Source organism: Leiobunum rupestre, chromosome 8 (genome assembly GCF_980474605.1).
Source record: "Leiobunum rupestre chromosome 8, qqLeiRupe1.1.hap1, whole genome shotgun sequence".
NCBI lineage: Eukaryota > Metazoa > Arthropoda > Arachnida > Opiliones > Sclerosomatidae > Leiobunum > Leiobunum rupestre.
The window spans coordinates 27,047,637-27,070,677 of NC_143391.1; the positions used below are offsets into that span (position 1 = coordinate 27,047,637).

A 23,041-nucleotide genomic window follows, 5' to 3' on the forward strand; every position below is an offset into this window, starting at 1 on the left:
TTCAGTTAAGATATTTTATTTAAACTCTATTGCATATAGGCATCTGAACCCATTTTTAAACATGTTTAAATGCCATTTTTTGCTAATATTTTTGAAATTTATTTTCAGATTCTTCGTAGATGAAGTCTGGCAACGCTGCTCTGACTTTCCAAACAACAAATATGGCGGCGCTCATAGTGAAGTGACAGTCGATATTAATACTGTATTTTCATTTTTTTTAGAATTATGCCTACTCAAGAAAAGAGTAATTTGGGTGAAGCTGCTGCTACGAATAATATAAATAAACCTGCTAAACCCAAACCCAAGAATAAGAAACCATCTACGGATAGCAAAGACGGATCCAACGACCCCGAATATAGGGTAAGCATCTTTAAGCCTTGTATAGAATGCTTTTTATATCTTTCCTCCGTGGTTTTTATTTACGGAGAAAAAAATGGGCTTCAAATATATGCCAATTTTAATTTTTGGAAAATGTGATTTAGAGTTTTTTACTGGGTCTAGATGTTCAATATTTTGCGTTGCTAAGCTAGATAACTACTTGTATATTAAACATATGTACAACTTCAACAAGTGTTAGTTAATTAATGGATTCCACCCCCACCCCCCCCCATCGCTTCTTTATCTATATTCTTAATGGTAGAATTTGTTAAAATATGTGTAGGAGGATATTTTTTTTACAATTTCCATAATCTGGTATATCACAAGAAAAATGTTATGTTGAGACTTCTTGCGGCTTGTTTCCACTGAAGCCTATATAATAGTCTCCCATAGCTGGTACCATTATTTATCCCATATTGTAGCAAGGCACCCAACTTTTCCCATTTTCATCGGAATGACAAGGACTCTAGTAGGAAGAGGCAAGGCGCATGATGTATGAGGGTGAAAGGTCACGCACCATTGGTCAAGCAGCCCTCCCGTTCTCCCCACTCTTCCATAATCAATGGGGCTGTAGCGTAAGCCCCGCATATATTTGGAAGGAGACTGACTGCCCTAGCTCTGAGTCACACGCACAGTGTTTTTTATGGCTGCTGGATTTTTAATCCAATTTATTATAGATTATGGGTCTGAAACTTTTATTTATAAACATGAGGCTTCCAAGCCTATTATATTACATTGGTGCGTTGCTTGAGATGCGTTGGAGATTGGGAGGAGAGTATATCACATGGTGAAGGGAGGGTTCAGTTATACAGGCTTCGGTGCCTGAAACGTTTTGACACCGTCGGTACGCTATTATAAATAATATATCTCTGGCTTAAAGTTTCAATTTTTATTTGTGAAGTTAAGATGTTTTTCTTATGGTTTCATATATCAATTTTGAGAATGCTATTTCATTATCAAAAGTCTTATCAGACTTTGGTCATTATCAAATAGACTAGTTACCTATTAATATTGAATTGGAAAAGTGCGGAAAATAGTGTAAAATTCCGGCCTGGACAAAAGTGAATTTAGTGGCCAATAAATATTTTTACCACTGAAAATTATAAAATAATAAAAAAGATATTTTAACACAGAAAATTTTAAAATAATAAAAAAGATATTTTAACACAGAAAATTTTAAAATAATAAAAAAGATATTTTAACACAAACTTTTAAAATAAAAAATATTTTAACACAGAAAATTATAAAATAAAAATATTTTAACACATAATTTTAAGATTTGGGCTGCTTAAGGCAAATATATATGCATAGGAATGGTCAGATTCTGATTAACATTAGAAAATTTTGAATAGTCTGTTAATTTTTTTGAATAATTAATTCTAACATTGTAAGTTCAGTGTAAACTAAGACATTTTTACAAGAAACTTCTTAAAAATTTCATTCCAATTATTCTTTTAAGCTTTGAAATGCAATTTTTTTTATTAGCCACTATTTTTCACTGATCTGAACTTATCTCCAAAAAGGTGGTTTTTAGGAACACTGGTTATAGCAAGATCTCCCCTCGTGCTCTAACAATTTTAAGTGTAAGATAAAAAAAAATCAAATCAACACTGTAGGTATCTCATTGGTTCTGATTGAAGAGCAGGCTGGTGACAATCCCCCCCCCCCGTTAATAAATTCATTAGTAATAAATAAATCTTAATACTAAATTAACAAATAAATAATAAAATTAAAAAGAAATGATAAATTAAAAAGAAATAATAAATTAAAAAGAAATAATAAATTAAAAAGAAATAATAAATTAAAAAGAAATAATAAATTAAAAAGAAATAATAAATTAAAAAGATATAATGATAAATTAAAAAGAAATAATGATAAATTAAAAAGAAATAATGATAAATTAAAAAGAAATAATGATAAATTAAAAAGAAATAATGATAAATTAAAAAGAAATAATGATAAATTAAAAAGAAATAATAAATTAATAATAATAAAATAATTAATAAATTAATAATAAAATAATAAATAAATTAATAATAATAAAATAATAAATAAATTAATAATAATAAAATAATAAATAAATTAATAATAATAAAATAATAAATATACTTATAATAAATAAAATAATTAATAAATAAACATAATAAAATAATTAATAAATAAACATAATAAATTAATTAATAAATAAATCTTAATCATAAATTAATAAATAAATGAATTAAAATAAATAATTAATTAAACTTGAATAAATAATTAATTAAAAATGAATAAATTAAAAATGAATAAATAATTAATTAATAATTAATTAATAATTAATAAATAATTAATTAAAAATGAATAAATAATTAATTAAAAATGAATAAATAATTAATTAAAAATGAATAAATAATTAATTAAAAATAAATAATTAATTAAAAATAAATAATTAATTAAAAATAAATAATTAATTAAAAATGAATGAATAATTAATTAAAAATGAATAAATAATTAAAAATTAATGAATAATTAATTAAAAATTAATACTTAATCAATTAAAAATTAATAATTAATCAATTAAAAATAAATTAATAATAAATTAATTAAAAATTAATAATAAATTAATTAAAAATTAATAATAAATTAATTAAAAATTAATAATAAATTAATTAAAAATTAATAATAAATTAATTAAAAATTAATAATAAATTAATTAATAATGAATAATTAATTATTTAAAAATTAATAACAAATTAATTAATAATGAATAATTAATTATTTAAAAATGAATAATTAATTAATTAAAAATGAATAATTCATTAATTAAAAATGAATAATTCATTAAATAAAAATGAATTATTAATTAATTAAACATGAATTATTAATTAATTAAACATGAATAATTCATTAATTAAAAGTGAATAATAATTCATTAATTAAAAGTGAATAATAATAAATTAATTAAAAGTGAATAATAATAAATTTAAAGTGAATAATAATAAATTTAAAGTGAATAATAATAAATTAATTTAAAGTGAATAATAATAAATTAATTAATAAATAAATATCGATCCCAATGCATTTTGATTTCGACGTGTAAACGGATTTGGTCTTAATTAAAATATGAATTTGATCGCAGCCGTTGGATGGTGGTGGATCACCTGGAACGCCTGGAAACAAAGTGTCGCCGACGGAATGGTTCACTTCGGAAATACAGGATATGATGTGAGTAGTTGATTTCATCTTGTTTAAACAAATCGCACACTGGACCAAAACAATCTTTTGAAAGTAAAATTATGAGCCAATTCCAGGGTTGGCAAAAAACCGTTTCTTTCTTGAAAAGTCCACTGGTATGGTTTTTTGCAAGTTAAATCCGGATTTTTCAATAATCATTTGCCTTGTTATTAAATAAAATCGTGTTATTTTCCGTCCTCCACTATGATGCCCACCCGCTTTTGGCATCCAACACCAGCCTTGGAAATAAGTTTTATTTTAAACTGGTCCTCATGAATTATAATAACAGTAAATTACTGTTATTACGCTTAATTACAGCAAATTTGGGATAGTTCCATAGACTAAACTGTATGTTTCCACCAATAAAAAGCTCTTTTTTTGGCTAAGTATAGAAACGTTTCTTAGTGATTTTTTTTAAAACAATGAGTTTTTGAAAAGTCCGGATTTTTTAATGTGGATTAATTTCGTTTAATCCACGTGGATAAAACAGGACTAGTTACCACCGTGCCAACCCTGGCCAATTCCCATTAGATCTTTCATTGTAAACCTCCAAATTAAGGCACTAAAATAATTGCCAACGCTGACAAAAAGAGACGATTGATGAACCGTTCATATTTTTCGCTTATCGTTCGGTTTTGCGGGGAGTTTAGACTCTCGTGTTTAATAATTTGAATTCCCCCATTTCTACGTTTTTCCTCCCCGTTTCTTTTTTACGTTCAAAGGAATGTTTTTCGTTAAGAGTCGGCCGTAAAATCCCCAACTCCCATCGCTTATTCATTGCAGTTTTGCCCCTCAGAGGCCATTACTAATTCTCCGCCCGGGTTGTTTTTTTCTCCGCCGCGCGGTACTTAATTCAGTTTGTTGCTGCTAAGACTTCCAAGACGGCGGGACGTTACGCGCCGATCGGTAGCGTATACCGGCATCGGTTCGCGAAGCCCGGAGTAGCGTCGAACGCCGATAGGATGGATTTTTTCAAGTCGCTTCTAGCGAAATCCGTCGTAGCGTGAAGCGCGACGCTCTCCCGTCGGAGCCGGAGAACATCGCCAAAAATAAGGAAAAGAAGCGAACATAAAGAAAGCTATTTGTCATTTTTTTCCGAAGCTCTCTCTCCTCATCCCGAGAATAGTCGAGCTTAGTTTATTCCGTCGACCTTTCTCCAATAAAAAAGCGCCATTTTTCAGCGGTGGCGAGGAATGGGTGTTTACAAAAAATTCGGGAGGTCACGTGACAATGTTTTGTCTACGTCACTTAGCTGTATAGCTCTTGAAGTTAGAGAGCACGCGCTGAAGTCGCGAGACCCGTCGGAATTTTAAACCCGCGTGCAAAACGCGCGTACCAATAAAGAATTAAAAAGCTTAAGGGGGAAAATACAGTAAAAACCTCTTTTTCGTTCAAGCTGAACGTTTCTGTTTTATCAATTACATCATTGAATTATATTTTTCTTATTAGGCTGAACCTTCCTCTAGTGCTTAAAATAATTTTGTTAATTCTAAGATTAATAGTTAACGAGATATAAGGTCCTAACTAAAGGGTAGTTTGGGCGCTTGCCCAACTTGTTTAGCTTCGGGAGTCCGAATTAAAACGTAATAACTTAATTACTTTTAAAATTAAAATTGTAAAAATTATTTTAAGCACTAAACAAATGGCTGTTCTCTACTTAAATATTAAATTTATAAGTTAAAATACAAAATTAAAAGAGTTCAGCTTGAAATAGCGCGAAAGTAGACAATGGCGACTATAATCTTCCCCCTTAAGCTCGTGACACGGATCATAAAAACATTTTATACTTCTAAATTTTTATTGTTTTATTTTTTGTAAACACCTAAATGGTGGCTACCTCGCAGCAACGACTAATATTCTAATTCATTCCGTCATGACACGTCGCCGAGTGTATCTTCGCGGCTTCGTTTCAATTTGTTTTACTACCCCGTATTCCGGCCGCAGTTAGCGGTGTTGTTGGCAGCCGGTATAAGCTACGGATTGAGGCGCTACGTCTTGGCAATGGATGCCGAGGTTCTAATGACGATGCTTCAATAGGCCGAAATAATCTCCCTAGTTGCCGGCTCTGTACTCCGCGCTAAGCTAAGTAGGCCTCCTTTCGTACGCTAGAGAGGGATCGCCCCCCCCTCCTTCCAAAACGGCTTAGCGGCCCTCTTTAGCCATCCGTGGATGGAATGCGTAAGCTTGACACAATCTTGACATTTCTGACGTCACGTTGCCCGCGGCCAAGTCCATATCGGAACCATTGGCGCGATTGGCAATAGCCCCAACTGGGCCCGAGGGGGTAGAAAAAAGAGGGGGGAATGAAAATCCGAGCGACTGCCAGTGACTTTTTTTTTCTTCAAAGACGGTACTTGATATTACGCTTATTGGTTTTCGTCCTCTTCGTTACCTTTCGCCGTACTATCGGGTAACCCGTTTATTATTGGCGCGCAGTTTGGCGCCATCTGTGTTTGTTAGCCCCAAATTTAATCCGCTGTCAAAACTATTCGCGTTGAATGCGGGGGGATTCTTTTCTCTGTACGGGTTGCTGCAGCCATTTACTTCTTTCGGGGCTGCTCCTCCTCTTCTCTCGCTTCCCGCTTAAGCCCCGACATCCCAAATTTGGCTAATTATGAAGAAGAGACTCGTACGGATAAAAAATGTACAGTTGGGGGGAGGAGGGGGGGCTTTGGAGAAATACGCCAATTGGCAATTCCACCCCTCCCGACTCTAAAAATCAGATTTTTAAGAGAAGGATGTCGCGTGAAGATGGAGGGCGGCAAAAGAGGATTTGCGAGAGGCGACCGTGTGTACTTCACAATTAGCAGTGTTGTAGACTTAGGGGGAACGGCGGCAGGGGTGGTTAACGGACGCGGCACTCGGAGAGTGATCAGCTTAAAGACTGCGGATTCCACTCGCTCTCGGTAGATCCGGTCAAGCCGTAATGAGCTGTCACCCGTCGATTTTCTAGCGAGTCGAGAGAAAGGTCTTTTTTAGATTTTTCCGGGCGTTTGTCGAGAACACTTGTATGGCGTCATTAGTGGTGCCCCCGCTCGAAGCCAGCCAAAGCGTGTCACTCTCTTTAGCTTCCTTTTTACGAAGAATTCCGGCTCCCACACTCTTTATTTTTTTTCCTTCTCGTCTCGCGGATTAGCTTCGTTTCCGAGTTTTTTTCCTATCATTACTGTTTAGGATCTTTCGCCAACGCAGCGAGGGAGATTGGCTAAAGTTAATGCCTTCTCGGGTTTTGGAAATATTACTATTTAACGAAGTGAAAACCGTCAATTTCGTCCTATTTCTTTTAACCCGAAAAGCAAAAATCAATTTTTGTTTCAAAATAATAATAATAATAATAATACGACTTTTGACAAAATCAAAGGGGAGTAAAGTCGGCTTACCCTCGTTACGTCGGTGTTCGACGGGTGGAATACTTCTACAGGCGTTAGTAGGTGAAAAGTAGACCAGATCGCTCCGTTAATAACTATAAGAACGTTTCTTTATGAAGAATCCCGCGATACTAAAAACCATTCGGAATATAGCCACGGCCGTAATATAGAGTAGGTTTTTGGGGTGGCCATAGTTCGTGGCAGTTGCTTAATCCGCTGTCTGGATGATAGTCACGTTCGTCCTCGGTTTGTCTTATTTTTTCTTGCTCAACGTCGTTCGTTCGGGGGATTCGGATGGAGGGGTGCCGTAAAAGGAGACTCGTCCGTAGAGAGGTCTTTTAAACGTTGGCCCGCTGGAGTGAAAAGAGGACAATCCCTTCTTCGTCTTTTCCCGGCGAGCGCTGTCTTTCGTCGTGATTAGAAAATAAAACTTTTCCAATTTTTCTCCGCTTTTAAAAGCAGTTTTAATCCGAAATATTTTGGCCGGAAGGAGGGAAATAACGCCTTTTAAGCGGGCTGGTAAATTGATTTTTAGCGTGTTTTAAAATATTTAGTCTCGAGGATTAAGGGCAAAATGTATTTTAGTGGGTGGAAAACGCTTGTCAAAATCACTCCGCCCTTTCTTAAAGCCCGTCTTTTATATTTACCCTCTTTGCTTTTTTTCAACCTTCAACCCGATATAAGAGGATCGACCTTTTGTACTTCCCATAATTAAAATATTCATAGTTGGGGTTTAGTATATTTTTTTAACAATTTATTTGGTAACACTAAACCTTTTTAGCGTAGTCTAACAAAAGTGGAAGATTTATAAGGTCATATTTCGTAAACGTGGCCGTATTTACTTTAGGTATCTTTTATTTATCCTAACACACGCGTATTTGGATTTGGAATAAATCTCGAGGTATTATAGGCGTTTGAAATATACAATGTTTAAGGTGTTTTCGAGAAATTTGTATAGTTTAAAATAGGGTTTTTTATTTTTTTCCAAGGGAGGGGGTCTCGTAATCCATTTTTCGCCACTGGCGGGGCCGTCATAGTTTTTGACTATCTCGAATGGACAGCAGTAGCCCAAGTTGATCCCCTCTCCGCCGAAACTGGCCATCCCACTCCATCTTGAGCGTCATTTGGTATGCGCCCAACTGGCTCCTGCCAAAAACCGATACCGAGTTTCGAAACCTCTCCCCCTTCGATGGCCAAATATCTCTTCACCGGCCTAGCTACCAAATCCGCCAGTTCCGTCTTTTCCCGCTAGTAGGATATTTTTTTGTCTCTCTAAATGTTTTTGAAATACAACGTAGTTCAAGAATATGAAAAGTTTACTTCTTATTAATTTTGTATTATTAGAATAATTTATAAAATTAAATTTAGGAATTTACAATTTTAAAGAATTAAATACATTAACGAAACATTTATATGTATAAAAAGATACGATACATTATGACTGAGATTTATTAAAATATTTAAGTTCGTCCTTTGTAAATATTTTTAAATACTTTAATAAATTTCAGTCATGAAGTATCGTGTCTTTTTATAGATATAAACGTTTCGTTAATAGTTTTACCATGACTCCTAAAAATTTTAGATTAGAAAATTAAATATATAAACTATTATTTAATTTTGAATGTTCATTATTACAAAACTTACAAGATTTCAACATTCTTTATCCATTTAATATAATACTTTCAGAAATGAACAATTACGTGTGATGTTGAGACACGATCGCTTTTGGTAAAAACATTCTTGGGTCTCAAATCTCCTCTTCCAATAATCCCGAATTTGCCCTCCCACGTGAACTCGTCGGGTTTTTTTTATCGCAAATTATTCATTCAGAAGTTACCGTACTCGAAGCTGCAAATAATTTATAAGGGTGTCTGTTTCGGGCTCCAATTTGCATTTCAAATTACTAGTAATTGGCAGCAGCGGAAATTTCTTCCCAGTGCTTTAGATTATTCTCGCCCTCCGTTTTTTTTTTTCGTTATAGGTCTCATCCACTCATTCTTGGCGCTCTCGGAGTGGAAAGGGTAAAAAAAGAGAATTTTGACTAACCCTTTTTTGATGAGAAGGTTGGTGGCGTTGAGTTCTTCCTCTCTCCCGCTACATTTTTTCCCTCTGCAATCGTTGCCTTGTTAGATTCCAGCCCGCGTTATAAATCTGGTTAGGTTCTCTATAATCTAGGCTAGTTTAGAATCCTCCAAATTCTAACCCCTTCCGCGTCCAATATATTTTTTCTATTCCCGCTTGATAATAAAGGGGTTTGGGTAAATCGAACCCGCGACGAAAAACCGGCTTAGTACCAAACGGATTGTACCCTATCGTACGCCTCTGATCGAACTGTCGGGTAATATAGAATATTTGACGCTATTCATCCCACGCGTGCCCTCCGAATTCGTTAGGCCTACTCTGATGAAGAATGATCGAAATTTTTGCGTTAAAAATCTATTCATTTCACGCAACTCCTTAAAAATGCCTCGTACCAGCCGATAGAATGTCTTTCGCCCCTTTTTTCCGCGCTGAAAATAGCGTTTTATTAGTGGAAATAATTCCCACTTCCAACCTCGCATTCCTAGTGTCATTTGTAACTGCGAGAATGCATTTATTAATTCTTTGGGAGAATTACTACGTTGAGATGATTGAATCCCCCCCCACCTGGTTCGAGAGGGGGGAAGGAAAAACGTCACCGCCGTGTGCTTCCATTAGGGGTGGAAAAAACCGCCTTTTAAAAGAATTTAAAATCCAGTATGCAGGGCCGTCTTTGAGGCCCTGGGCACATAAGAATAATGGGGCCCTATGACCTTGACAGAGCACTATTTTGTTAGAATAGATTTTTTCGAAATAAATATCGGTTATCATTTGACGATCTGGCAGGAACTAGGGGGCCCTATCGATCGCGTGGCCCTGGGCAAGTGCCCAGAGTGCCCAGTGGGAAAGAGGGACCTGCCACTGTGGTTTAAAATCGGCTGTAACTGGTGGCTTAAACCGATTAAAACCATTAATAAATTGTAAATATAATAGTAAATAAATAAAGAATTGAATTGAATTGAATGCTCAAATTGCTTATATCTAGCCCTCATTACAGTACCTTTACATTGTGAGGTATAGCAGACTTAATTACCCGCTTTTATACTCTAACATGGCGGCGTATTTTCACGCGCAGAATGAATTTCAAGATCCCCTAATTGCTTATATCTAGCTCTCATTGCTTATGACAAAAAGTGAAGTTTAAGTTTAAGTTTTAGTTTTTTCAATATTTCTATTTCGTTTCTCAATTATTTTTTTAATAAAAAAAAGTGGGTTTAGCCATGGATTTTATTCGGTGATGAAATCCGGCTTAAACCAGAGTGGTTTAAACCAGTCTGGTTTAAACCAGTCTGGCTGGTCCTTGCCAACCCTGCCTACCACCTTCGGGTTACCGTCCCAACGCCACTACCACTGGACTATCGAGGCCACGAGTAAACTGGCCAGTGGCGTAGCCAGGATTTGGTTTCGGGGGGGGGCGGGGGGCGGCACCATTTAAAAAAATGTGCCCCCCCTGGCTACGCCACTGCCTTGGGCATCTAATTTATGAATGATTCGAACGGGTTCGCTGATTTAACGGGATATATTTAACCAGTTTTTGACAGTGCCGTAGCATTTCAAAGTCAACGGTAACCCAAGGGTTGTAGGTTCGATTCTTGGCCGAGGTGATATGATTTTTTACAGAAACTCTGGTATGGAAACACGCGCACTATTCCTTGATAAAAAGAAACCAGGCTGACCGCATTTCCTATATTTTCTTTTTTCTCCTACAATTTCGTTAAATTTCCTATAATACCCTATATTTTAACTCATAAGTCTGAAGTAATTAAAATAGTTGATATTTTAATTTTGTTTTCGAAAAAGTTATATTTTTAATCAATATTGTAATAATAAAGAGGGTTCTTACTTTCAATTAATTTATTTTTTCGGTTATCAACTTCATTTTGAAGGTTATACCCCTTTTAAACAATTTTGACGTAATTATATAATTAATTTTCTCCCAATTTTCTTTCTATATTTTCATATATTTCACTGATAAATTTCCTATAATTCCTTTAAAGGATTTTAAAATATTCTTGGGTTACCCTGAGAAACTTCTATAATTTTAATAAAAATAAATACGTTCTTGGTACCGAATTCTAAATCAGTAGATATTAAATTATGATTTTTTTTATTCTATCGAAGATAAAAATCCGGTACAAATTAATATCTATTTGATTATACGTAGTAGAGAATTGTAGAGCGTATAGTTATCGCCTCCTATTTCAGACCCCAAACAAATATCGAATCCTTATCGGAAATGCCGCTGTATATTTTCTAAGCGTGTAAAAAGTTTTTGTCGGATAATTATGAACGCCTCGCTGGATTTGTCGCAGTTTGTATTTGACAATGTTTTTCTTTAAGGCTCCCCTTTGCTAAAATAGACCGTATAAATATATATATACAGTTCACGCGGGGAAGAAATTCTAGTCGGAGACTTCAGTCTTCAATATACTGGGGAGTCGCGGCTAAAAAGTACGTTTGAAACCTATAAAGACTAGAGACAAACACGCGGAGGGGTAATAAGAAATGTGAGTTTTTCAGGGGAAGAGAGCGGATTTAAAGGAGGGGGGCTGTAACCGGGGCGACCCCCCGACCAAACGCGCCAACCAAGGAGAATGACTATAACGGTGAGCGGGATTACCCGACTGTTTCGGATAGAGTCGATGGGCGGCGACTCTCCCTCTTCGCCGGCTCGCGGCGAAGTGTCGGGTGGGCGAGGTACGGGCCGGTAGGTTAGCTAGTGGCGTTTCCCTTATCAGGGTAAAAGCAGGCGCTCGATAGTGAGGGAATCCCCGACGATGAATCACTTCTGACCTTTCATCCGACCAAAGAGAAGAGAGGCGCTCTCCCCCGCACTTCATCGTCGGCAGCCACAAACATTGAAGGCGACTTCCCCACCAACTATCTCCGGGACCCGTTTACACCTTGCTTTTTTACTTCGCCCCCACCCAGAAAAACCGCGATGAAACTGTTCAGGTTATTTAAAGACCAACTTTAATTACGAACTGACAATTAAATATTAAACTGATTATCACACGAGGTTATAAAAAGTAGTTTAGTAACGAACCTCAATAGGCTATAGTTACATTTCTAATTTAGATAGTCTAGTGTAAAGCCAGGCGCTCAGTGTACTTCGTAACGTCTCTGTCCTACCTTTCACAAGCCTTGCTTCGTAACGGAGACAATGGCTTGTGGAAGGCAGGACGGATACGAAAACGGAGAGCCAGTGGGCGCCTAGTCTAAGGCGATGCGAAGTACTGTCTAATTTGTTCACGTACATCGTGGTTACTTTAGGTGGTTTCGCCTGTTCTCGGACTAAAAGTGTACTTTTTTTACCCTAAAAAGTTTTATTCGTCTGTTCCGGGGATGATAATTACCCCGCCCCATAAACTATTCGCTTGTTCCGAGGTATTAGGGCTACTCTTTTTATTCCTTCTGAAAAGGAGGTGTAAAGGAGCAAATCGGATAATAATAATAACCCAAGGCATTATCTTAGGCCTAAGTCATCGAGCGACTTTTAAAGCCTTTAATTCAGGTGGCCGGGTTACAATGCGTAGGAGGGTGGTAGCAAGCCACGCGAGCCAACAGCTCCCTACACTAACTATTACCGTTAACCTCAACAAGTTTATCCGCTGAAAAGGCCACAGGCAGCCATTTTGGAAAAACGTTTTTACTCCGACTCAAACTATTCGCCACTGCACAGAATCGGAGTATAATGACGTCATAGCCTTACTCTCGTTACCCTACTCCGAAATCCCGGAACAAGCGAAAAGAAACCACCTTTTTCCTCTCAGATTCGAATTTGAATGCGAACGCTTCCACAACCAATATCGTTATAGGCGCGTAAATGTAAGCTTTAGGGGTACAGATAGCGCCGCCGACTGAGGAGAAAAAATCCTCGAAATAAGAGTGTGCGCGCCAGAGACAAACACACGCAGAGAGAGCGAGAGAGGGGGGGATTTACTCGGGGAGTTTTTGGTGGTGGTTGCTTGGTTAGGAGAACTCCCGAAAATAACGATAGTTTTATTCAGCAAAAAAAAGATTGAAAGCGGCGTTAACAGGCAGTTCGTCGGAAGGAGAGCCCCCTTCCCGCGATATTAGAATAGTCTACACGAGGAAGGAAGTTTCTCCATCCAGTGATCCTGCGGGGAATTTAAAAAGGCACTTTTGGCCACGCCGTTGTTGCCGGCTCCCCAGTGCACTTATCACGCCGTGTTATACACTCGTAGCCGTATCAAAGAGAGAAATATCTTATATTTGTTGACTACTGTAAAAAAGGGTTCTTTTGAACTCTTCTTACGCTCGCTGATCTGCTCCAATGCAACCAGAGATCAAAATCGTATCAAAAAAGTGTGTATATTCGTTTTATCCAAAGAAAATATTTTTTCTACCAGTTTTATCTATAAGATTTATCCGGTTTTGGTGGTGTTGTTTTCCTTTGACCATTTGACCACGGATGTCTAAAATCCACGATGACAATAAAAGATAATTTTTTTCCTTGTACCGAAAATGGCCCTATAAAACAATTTATGAAATTTTACCGATTTTTTTCTGCAACAAATTTGGTCTAAAAGCTGCAATTTTATAGGTTTTTGCTCGCGTTTTTTAGTTTCACCACATTGCGTAATTAAATTTAAAATTTGCCAATGAAACGTAAAATATTTTTAGGAAATTTTCCTTTAAATATAAAACGAATTTAAAATTTACATAATTTGGTACATTTGTGACGGTTTTTACACACAATCCTAAAGAATTTGTGTATTGGACCCGCGTACAGTGTAGCCGATGTATTTTGGAGATCGGGGGCCCACAATTTGGTAATATCCCATTTTAGTACTTTTTGGCGATATCCGACTTTAAATATACGTACTTTTTTAAATTAAAACTGACTTGGTTGAAAATTATATTTTTAGTTATTACTGATCATTTCTGAACTACTTTTTCGGTCGGATTTTAATTTCAAGTGATAATTTTGGGTAATTCGAGTGATATTTGAATTTTGTACCAATTGATACAGGCGCCATCTAACTTCAAAAACATTTTATTTTCGCTACCTTATTTCCAAAAACAGGTAACTCGAAAAATTTTTTTTTCGATAAAATTAATTTAAATTAAGGTGTTCGCATTTCGCTACCTTATTCCCAAAGCCAGGTAACTCGAAAAAGTTTCGATAAAATTCGTCTTGGTTTATTAAGTTAATACACAAGATGATAGGAAATTTGTTCAAATTTAAAATATAGTTAATACATCGGGGGGGATCGTGTGTACTTAAATGTCCGTGACGTCTTGTTGAATGTCGCAGTGTTACAGTGTAGTCCTTCAGGCTGGTTTCAACATTTGTTGTTGGTCTATTCAGACTATCATGGCGAATGAAGCGGACATCTGTTATTTTACCATATTATTGTATACGAGAAATATCCCGAAATAAACTATTCTCGGCTTCCTTTTATCATTGACGCGGTGAGAGAGAGAAGTATTTTTTATGCCGGTGGTTTGTTTGCAGTCTTTTGGGAGTCCGGCGGAATCATTCTTGGGCGCGTGGAAAAGATGGGGCGCTTCGGGATCTCCGAAAGAGAGAAAGAGATCAGGCTGGGGTGGTTCGAGCCCCTCGGGTTGCTTCGCGCCGTTTCCAAGACGACGCGTTCGTTTTTCTACACCGCCTCGATTCCTCTCCGTCTTCTTTTCTCGCTTTTGGCCCTCTAAATCCTTATTTCGGCTTACGATCGGGGGCCAGGGAGGGGTCGTCCCTAAAAAAATGTCCCGCCGACGGGACTCGCCACACTCTCGGATCAAAGCGAAATGAATGCACGCTCCCCTCTTATTAGTGTTTGAGAAGAGGGTAAAGTAACGCCTAGTTCTCGACCCGCGATTCCGTAACGCGCGCCTCGTACTTGCCACTAGGTACTCGAAGGAAGGCGTAGAAGTACCAGTTCCGAAATTGCGTCGAGCGACGAGCCTAAAGAGAGAGAGAGGAAGGAAGAGAAGGAACTTTCCGTTGCCAGCTAGGGATTTGAGGTTTGCTTTCATTTCCTGAGGTTTTATCCAACCTGATGGGAAGAAGGGGCGCTGGGGGTTTGATTCGAAGCCAGGGGGCATAAAGGAGCGGGGGGGGCGCAGTCTGGAAAGCTCCGTCGTGCCCTTGTGGTTTGGCGCTTTTTGAGAACTCCGCAGCCTCCCCATCCTTCTCTTTTTTTTTCTTTCAATACACCTTTTTTTCCCGGGGATTCTTTTTCTCCGCATCCGATTCCGACTATTGAGAGTCGACGCTCATCCGGTACTCGGAATGGAGACGGCGAGAGAGGTAGAGTCTCCGTTACTTCTCTTTTGACGTGGCTGTCAACTAAAGGAACCGGATTTGACGCCGCGGGAGATAGAGACTTGAAAATGAGTCTAGGCGCTCTACCTTGTTAGGATTGCGTATTTGGCCCGCGCGCGTCGACCGGGGTACATCTTCCCCGGAAAGAAAAGGAAATATTTGGTGCAAACGGATTTGGAACGTTTTCTTTCTCCGGATTTCCAAGTACTTATAAAGCGGGCTTTCCTCCCTCTTTAGTACCGTGACTAGCGTCACCTTTTGGCGAAAATATTGCGCGCTATAGTTGTTGGGAAAGAGATCTCAGAGTGTTTTTTATTATTTTTTTTTCGCGGAACCTTTTGTCTCCGTAACAAGCGCCATCCCTCGGATACCTTGTTTTGAGACGTAACAAACGAAGACAAACATTACGTAACGATACCTTCGTACGATTTTCTGTCGAAAACGTATTTGATACGTGACACAGTTTTCTGACTAATGTATCGGTAAACAAAGACATCTCTATAATATTATTCAACCCACTCTTAAGATTTGTTCTCTCCGTAACTTTGAAATATTCTACTATATAAGCTCTTTGATTTGCTCTCGCGTCAGCCAAACGCTCCAGGGTGGAAAGGCGACTTTACAAGAGGTCATTTTTTTTTAAAAATCGCGCCTATTGTATCGCATCTCTATCGGCACCTCTTCAAACGGGAGAAAGAGAGAGAGAGGTGGCATTTAGGCGCGCTAAATTCTTTTTACTCTTTATAAGGTTCAATTCCCGCTACACCGGAAGCCACTTATACGAAACGAAATCCCGGCGGCGGCGGTCCCGCGCCAAGACTCGCGATTAAAGTTCGCCGTCTGCCGCGATTCCTCGACGTCTTTTCAAAGAAAGCGCTTTCGCCACGCTGACGAGACGATACCTTCGGGAGACGAGAAGGGATCCGTCTAGGAGTTTCGCCGCTCGATTAGGCTCGGCCAATCTATAAACTCTCTCTCTCTCTCGGAATAATTGACTGTTCGTCGCTTTTGACCCCTTCGGCCAGTGGCTCGTTAGGAGCGGAGACGCCGACAAACAGGGCCACGGTAAACTGCCGCTAAATGGGAAAGGTTCCTCGAGTTTTAGGGGCGATGTTAACATTGGCCGTTAAATTACGATATAAGTCCCTTCCGCTTTCGAAAACTCCGTTCTATATAATACAAAGAGAAGGCCAACCCTTCCTCTCTGGAAGTTTGCTCTGACAATGTTTGTACGCTGTGTACTGATTTTCCCTCAATTCCTCGGAGGTGTTTCGCGTATTTACCAAAAGCCCTTTCTGCACTCCTTTAATTTGTAAGAAAGGGGCGGCTCGCCTCGGTGTATATATAGTTTTGGGGGCGACTGCTTTCCCTCGATTTCCCGCTATTGCTTTTAAAACAGGGCGCGTTTTAATTCGACTGGAGCCCGATGTTCCGTCGGCCGGTAAATAGCCTCTAATTATCTAGAACTAATTGGCTGATAAAACGCGAACCCCTCGAAAAACAAACATTTATACCCTCGCCTCTTTGCACCCTCTCGCGATCGCCTCCGAACACGTTCGAAGTGGACTATTAAAAAGGCTAGGAAACCTCCCAAAAGTGGTACTTTTCGCGAACGAATATTAGGGTGAGGGTTAGATCTATTTTTGACCTACTAACGCCTGTAAAAGTGTTCTAGTAGCGATGCACCGATGTTCTGGGAAAAGTCAACATTTCAATTTACCCTTAAGTATTTACAGCGTCAATTTCGTATCACTTGACTAGAAGGAAATATCGGGTTTACAGTACGCGTAACCCTAAAATAGAAACAAACTTATCTTCTTTTTCAACGGGTTTTTCAGTCCTTTTTTTGTAGCTTCTACCTCGCTATCTCGTTTTCCTAAGTTCTTATCCGGTGAAATTAGTTAAGCCCTTCAATTTGGGGTTTTTTTCGGGCCAATCTCTTTAGTCTTATATCAAGTTGGTCGATCCCCGCCGCGGGTGGGCGCGCAGGGAGGGGATATATACGGGGCCGCTTTTTGGTGTGTCAGCGAACTGAAGATGAAGAATGGCCGGTGTCTGCCTCGGCGCTCCTTCTAATGAGGATAGATGCGACCCTCGAGACCCTCAACATCGCGCCACTAAACTCCGACCAGCGGGGCCTCCGTCTTTCCATCCTACCACCCAGGGCCCTCCGTCTCTCTCATATATATATTGTCTTTATAGCGTTAGTCTACGGACGAACTTATCTTCTCGGGGCCCGCTGGCCTCCGCGACCCATTACTCTCCTCCCCAACCGCTCTTCGTCTACGCCACCCCTTTCATCCCATTCCGAATAAACTTCCCAGGCCAGGTTGGTCGGTAATATAACCGATATCAATAAATTACGGACGAGAAAAAGACGGCGGAAGAAAAACTGGCAACCGAGCTCCGTTGTTACTCGTGCCCGCAAGAATAAAAGTTTCCCCCAAACCAGCGGTTGTTTCGCGGCGAAGGACTATTTTCCATTTTGGCTTCCACCAACAAAGAAAAAAGAACGCTATATAACTGTAATCGATTTTTCCAAGTTTCAGTCCATCATTCCTTCTTTCGATTTAGTGTCGCGCTTTTTATATACGAGAAAAGTAAGAACGACACGCGTTGTAGATGGACCATACCGCGTTTCGGGTTGACAAGGGTCGGCGAATTTTTAAATTTAGATTAAGTATCGTCCCGGCGTTTGTTGGGGTAATTCTATTTGCTCCAAATTTGTCACGTAGACCTTTTCTTTGGGCGCTCTCCGTTTCTGGGAAGAGAGTCGGGGATGAGAACGGAAGAGCCAAGAATGTTTCCAAATTGAGAAGGGAGTTCCTCCTTCTCTCCGCCAACTTTTGTTCCTCTGACCGGGGAAGATGGATCACTCTGCGTAATTAGTTGTCTCTTCTACGCTCGCCCTCTCTGTTGCTGGTCACATACGCGTCTCTCCTCCGAAAACGCTCGGACAGCGATTTTTACTAAGGGCATCAATCGAAAGACTCCGCCCCGTCGTTGAATGCTCACCTCAACTGAATTTCTAAATTGTTTTTTTTTCCCCATCTTTTCTTTCTAACTCGAGAGACGCCAATTCGTTTCCGTCTTGTACGCAGTCCGGAGAATGTTTATCGTACAGTTGAACACTTTGCGCTTTTTAATTTTTATTAGTGGCGCGAATAAAATCTCGAATTTCGATTTCTATTGACGGATTTTCGACTCTTTTTACAGCTTTTTAATTCGATTTCTTGTTAAGGAAAGTCGCGCTTTTGGAATTTTCCTTTCATCGCTATCTACGAAGATTGGCCCGGAGGGGGTTTTTTTTATGACATCCGTTTTTACTGTAGCCTCTTTTTGGTTGAAGAGACGCGTTATCTTTAAAAAAATTCAAACTGTCTATCTTTCCTTACACAATCCGAGTAATCAGACCCTTCAATTTTCAGATTTTACTCGTTTTTTTTTATGGAACAATTTGCAACCAAATTTTGGCAGATTTATTAAAAAAACTTTTTTCCCTAAAATTTTAAATTTAAAATAGTTCTTTTTATATAATGTTATTTCGTACGTCAATTTTTTTTGTATCTAAAAAGTATAAACCTACTAGGCCAATTGCAATTTAACAAAATATTTTATCAGTAAAATTTTAATTTAATTTAAGGTATGGATTTGGAGACTGTAGTAGCCCCATGATCGAATCAGCCCAGTTGATTGAAGAAATCGTGAGACAGCAAATGAGTTCGTTGGTAATTAATTTTTGTTTTTATCTAAATAGAAGCATTTGTCTAAAAACTAATTATGTATTTACTTTTTTTGCCAGTTATTACAAGGGACTGACGTAGCTCTTTTACGTAATAATTATTCTAAAGTTGTGGGGCCTGAAGATATTTTATTTTTGATGAGAAAAGACAAGGTAAAATTTTAATTACTTTAAAATAAATTAATATCCTCATTATTTCATAATGATAATTATATATTATTCAAATGTTTTTAGGTGAAACTTTATAGATTAATAAAATATATGGAAGTTAAAGATTTGAAAGGGGTGTATAGAAGTACTAGTATAGATGAAGAGGATGTGGAATCATTAAGTAGGTTTATTGTTTAATATTAATTTTTCTCATTCAATAATATATTTTATATAGGGGTTCAACAAAATCTATAAAACGTATAGGATTGTAATCTAAGGCTATGTCGGGATTCCTACACATTTTCCCTACTTTTCTAATGCGTGGTTAATATCTTTGTTTCCTCTCTAGATGATAATAAACAAGCGGTGTTCAAAAGTAAAAGGTTTAAATTATGTCAAGATTTTATTAACAATATTGATACAACTGGAGAACTTTCTTCTATGTTTGACGAGGAAGTTTTCGATGATATTAAATTTGAAAGAAATCAGGTGAGATATAATAACGCTTGATAATAAAATGGTCAATATAATTAAATATAATCAGTTTTTGATAGAGATTAGAGCAAAGAACAAGATGCATGGATCAACAGCAGTATTTGGAATTTTGCAAAGCGAGACAATCTTCTTTTTGTAAGTTTAAAAAAAGATAACGTAATTTTTGAAATTAACGAGAGTATTTTTCATATCTAGCCAAGAAATTTCGATCTACAAAGTTTAGAGATTGGTTAATGAAAGATAACCCCATGGAAATTAAAATAACCGCATCCGCTGTTGAGCTTTTTAACTTTATGGCTTTTGAAACTGTAGCCCAGGTTCGTTTTTGTACCATATTAAAAACATACATTTTTATTTTTAATCACCTTAAACGGATTTTAGATCATAGATTTGGCTTTGTTAATTAAAAAAGAATGTAGACCCGAGGGTGGTGACCCACTAAGCAGGTCCTCGACTGGAATATCCTACAATCCAGAGTTTCCAAGTGTTCATTTAACCAACTATACGAATAAACTCATTGGACCTCATCGACCAGATTCTCCAGCGCAGGTTCGTGCGTGTACTTTTACTTCTATGACCTATTTCGTGATAAATGCTTTGGTTATATATTTTATAGACTCCAAGTTCACCACCACTTTCACCTTCAATGAGTACGTCTCAAGGAACCAACCCAAGCTCTAGTAAATTCAAAGCTAAAAAAAGAAGAAAGGTGCTCTGTGTAAAATAGATATTTCAGTATATTTTACAGCCTTATGATAACTTTTTAAATATCCGTAGAGTGAAACCAAAAATTGGTGTGATAACCTTTCTGGTTGCGTAGAGCCTCACATGATAAGAGAAGCGATTCAAAGATATTTCAGACAATCTGGTGCTTTTTCTCTTTTTTCGGTAAACAGTTTTATTTATAATATAAAGTTGTGTACAAACTTTCACATTTTTTCATATATTTAAAATTTTTTTTTCCAGAAATCTCAACATAGCATTTTATCAACTAGACTAATGTGCTGTTAATCAGTGTTATTAAATTTTATGAATAAATTTACTTTGTATAAAAATCTGGAAAGAATTATTTGCAGCTTTAAATAGGAATTGTGTTTAAAAGATAGATTCGCCGCCGGAACCCCGGTTATTGCGCTTATTTCTAATTATGTCTGGATTTATATCAAACATTGAATCATTGTCCTTGGTACTCTGTTTTGGGGTAGAGGGTTTTCCAAAAAGGGATATCATTAGGTCACTTTTTTTCTTGTCTGAATTAAACGTATAATTTTCGGGTTTGCTAACATCATGCAGTATGTTTTCGTTGCTGTAACTAGAGAGGGAGCTTTTTCTTCTTGCCGAAGTTCTATTAGGATTTAATGAAATTGCGGAATTCACTGATACATCGGGCATAATATCGGAAGGTGACTTTGTTCGAGGGTAGGTTCTTTTAATGAATGCCGCCTCCGGTTGAGTGTCTACCCCATTTGTTTCGGGTTTTTCCTCCATTTCATTTAACTTTGCTAGTAACGTTTGTTTTTTTGTATAATCTATATTTTCTGGTGGGTTTTTTAAGGTATAATTATCTGGTAGAATATTTTTCTTAATTGGAGAAGTAATGGAAGTCATTGATATGGGAGATTCAGGATGAGAATCCTCGCTGGAGGTAAGCGAATAGTCAATGGTGGTTTTTGATGATTTGGCCTGAAAAGATAAAATTAGTTTAGTTATTTGTAGCTCGTTTTAATGTGATAATAATATTGAAAGTTTGTTATACGGATGCAATTGAGTTTTCTTTAGGAAAAGTGCTAGAGTTGATCATGATTCTCGATGATGCCCTGGCAATTGACATAGTATAGATATTTTGTTTGTCTTGGTTTTTTCGTAATTCCTAAGAGAATTGTAGATTTAGTAAATCTCCACTATAAAATGAGAGTATTTTGAATAATTATGGAAACTCACTTGATAATTTTGCTGTATTTTATCATAATTCTGTTGCAGGGATGCCAATTTTTTCATAGTGTCTTTGTTTCTCGCAACTTCACCAACTAACTCTTGACGGTGGCTCTTTGTAAGTATTTCAAGTTTCTTGTTCAAACTCTGGAAAAAATTGATGGTGCTTGCGTAATATTTGATGAGTATCCAACAATGAAATGCTGAAAAATACCTGATTTAACGCTTCTTTATCTTCTAAATCGCTTTTCAAATTTTTAACCATCTGCTTGAGACTCTCTTTCTCTACCAGTTCGTTGTCTCCCACTAGCTTCTGTAACCTTTGTAGCTCTTTCTTTGTATTTTGCAACTGGGTGTCTCTTAATTTCAATTTGCTCTCCACCTCTCTTTAATAATTGAATTATTTTTAAATTGATGTATAGAATGAAAAACTCAAGTGCACTTACAGTAATTTTTCTTTAGTTTGTTTCAATCTATTTTGCAGACCTCGCACTTCGTCATTGTGATACTCAAATAAATTTGGAATGATTGATTTCGAATTTTCATATTTTGACAGCTCTTTTTCCTGTCTAGCTTGAACTTTTTTCAGTAATTTATTTTCAGTTTCTTTTTCCTATAATTAACTCGTGTCATGTATAAATTATCTATTTTATAATTGTATAGCTAATTACTTTTAATTTAAGTTTCAATTCTTCAACTCTGTCTTGAAGTTCGTTTATTTTATTTTTCTTGGCAGAAGTTAATCTTTTAGTTAATGATGACATTTTTGGTTCATTATTTACTTCATAGAAAAAAAAATTAGCTTTAATACCTTCAAAGGTATTTTATAGTTTGTATGTTATAAATATTTGCAAATAAATTTTTTATAATTACTGTCATTGTCACTTTCAAGAGAATCATCTTCAAAATCTTCTAAATTATACGCGTAATTGTTTTCTTCGTGGTTATAAGTTACATTGGACATCAATGGATTTATTTCAATCTTGTAAATGAAAATAGAAGGCCCCTTAAGGATGATACTGTGAATTACTGTCTCTAATCAAAACACCGGTAAGTCTAACACACCTCAAGTGTTTCTAGCAACACTATCCACTTCATTTTTTATCATTAATAAAATATAATGGTCCTAAAGGGCAATAGCTCCGAGAAATGTTCTGGTTGGTAATTTTGAGATAGCTAATCAATAAAATTACACAATATATAGCACATGTGCCATTGATGGATCAATATTAACAAGTATTTTTTTTATAATATATTTCCATTATATTAAATTGCTTTAGCAAGTGCTTTATTATAAATAAATATAAATGCAAAGGTAATAGCAAAATATTTTATTAACATTTTTATTTTAAGCGATTTTGGTATCTTTTTATGTATGTGAAACTTGAGTAC

The 23,041-nt window shown here is 36.9% G+C and overlaps 2 protein-coding genes across 3 annotated transcripts; one reads left to right on the top strand and one right to left on the bottom strand.

The window, feature by feature from the left end:
- Positions 1-145: 145 nt before the first annotated feature.
- On the top strand, positions 146-20,772 carry LOC149932952 (transcription initiation protein SPT3 homolog). Its single transcript, XM_090155855.1, has 12 exons — positions 146-360; positions 3,494-3,579; positions 18,974-19,058; positions 19,133-19,225; positions 19,307-19,403; positions 19,572-19,711; positions 19,777-19,852; positions 19,913-20,034; positions 20,099-20,266; positions 20,334-20,426; positions 20,495-20,605; positions 20,684-20,772. The coding sequence occupies exons 1-12, from the start codon at positions 226-228 to the stop codon at positions 20,726-20,728; spliced, it is 1,251 nt and encodes a 416-aa protein (XP_090011981.1). The 5' UTR covers positions 146-225; the 3' UTR covers positions 20,729-20,772.
- On the bottom strand, positions 20,735-22,827 carry LOC149932953 (lebercilin-like). Of its 2 annotated transcripts, XM_090155854.1 has the most exons (8): positions 22,523-22,827; positions 22,321-22,430; positions 22,096-22,262; positions 21,864-22,035; positions 21,659-21,796; positions 21,474-21,587; positions 21,002-21,400; positions 20,735-20,908 (listed from the first exon to the last, which is right to left on the bottom strand). In XM_090155854.1, exons 1-8 carry the CDS (start codon positions 22,611-22,613, stop codon positions 20,813-20,815), a joined length of 1,287 nt encoding a protein of 428 aa, XP_090011980.1. In that variant the 5' UTR covers positions 22,614-22,827; the 3' UTR covers positions 20,735-20,812. The 2 variants fall into 2 exon arrangements, with proteins under 2 accessions (XP_090011980.1, XP_090011979.1); XM_090155853.1 differs by having other exon boundaries at positions 20,735-21,400; positions 22,523-22,818.
- Positions 22,828-23,041: the final 214 nt, after the last annotated feature.

Excerpts from the sequence above, each read along its gene's own strand:
- LOC149932953 (XM_090155853.1), bottom strand. The coding sequence starts at position 22,613 with ATGTCCAATGTAACTTATAACCACGAAGAAAACAATTACGCGTATAAT. Across the intron at positions 22,263-22,320 it reads AATTGAAACTTAAATTAAAA|GAAAAAGAAACTGAAAATAA; the intron begins GTAATTAGCTAT and ends AGTTAATTATAG. Across the intron at positions 21,401-21,473 it reads AAGAAAACTCAATTGCATCC|GCCAAATCATCAAAAACCAC; the intron begins GTATAACAAACT and ends TTATCTTTTCAG.
- LOC149932952 (XM_090155855.1), top strand. The coding sequence starts at position 226 with ATGCCTACTCAAGAAAAGAGTAATTTGGGTGAAGCTGCTGCTACGAAT. Across the intron at positions 19,226-19,306 it reads TTTTGATGAGAAAAGACAAG|GTGAAACTTTATAGATTAAT; the intron begins GTAAAATTTTAA and ends AAATGTTTTTAG. Across the intron at positions 20,267-20,333 it reads GACCAGATTCTCCAGCGCAG|ACTCCAAGTTCACCACCACT; the intron begins GTTCGTGCGTGT and ends TATATTTTATAG.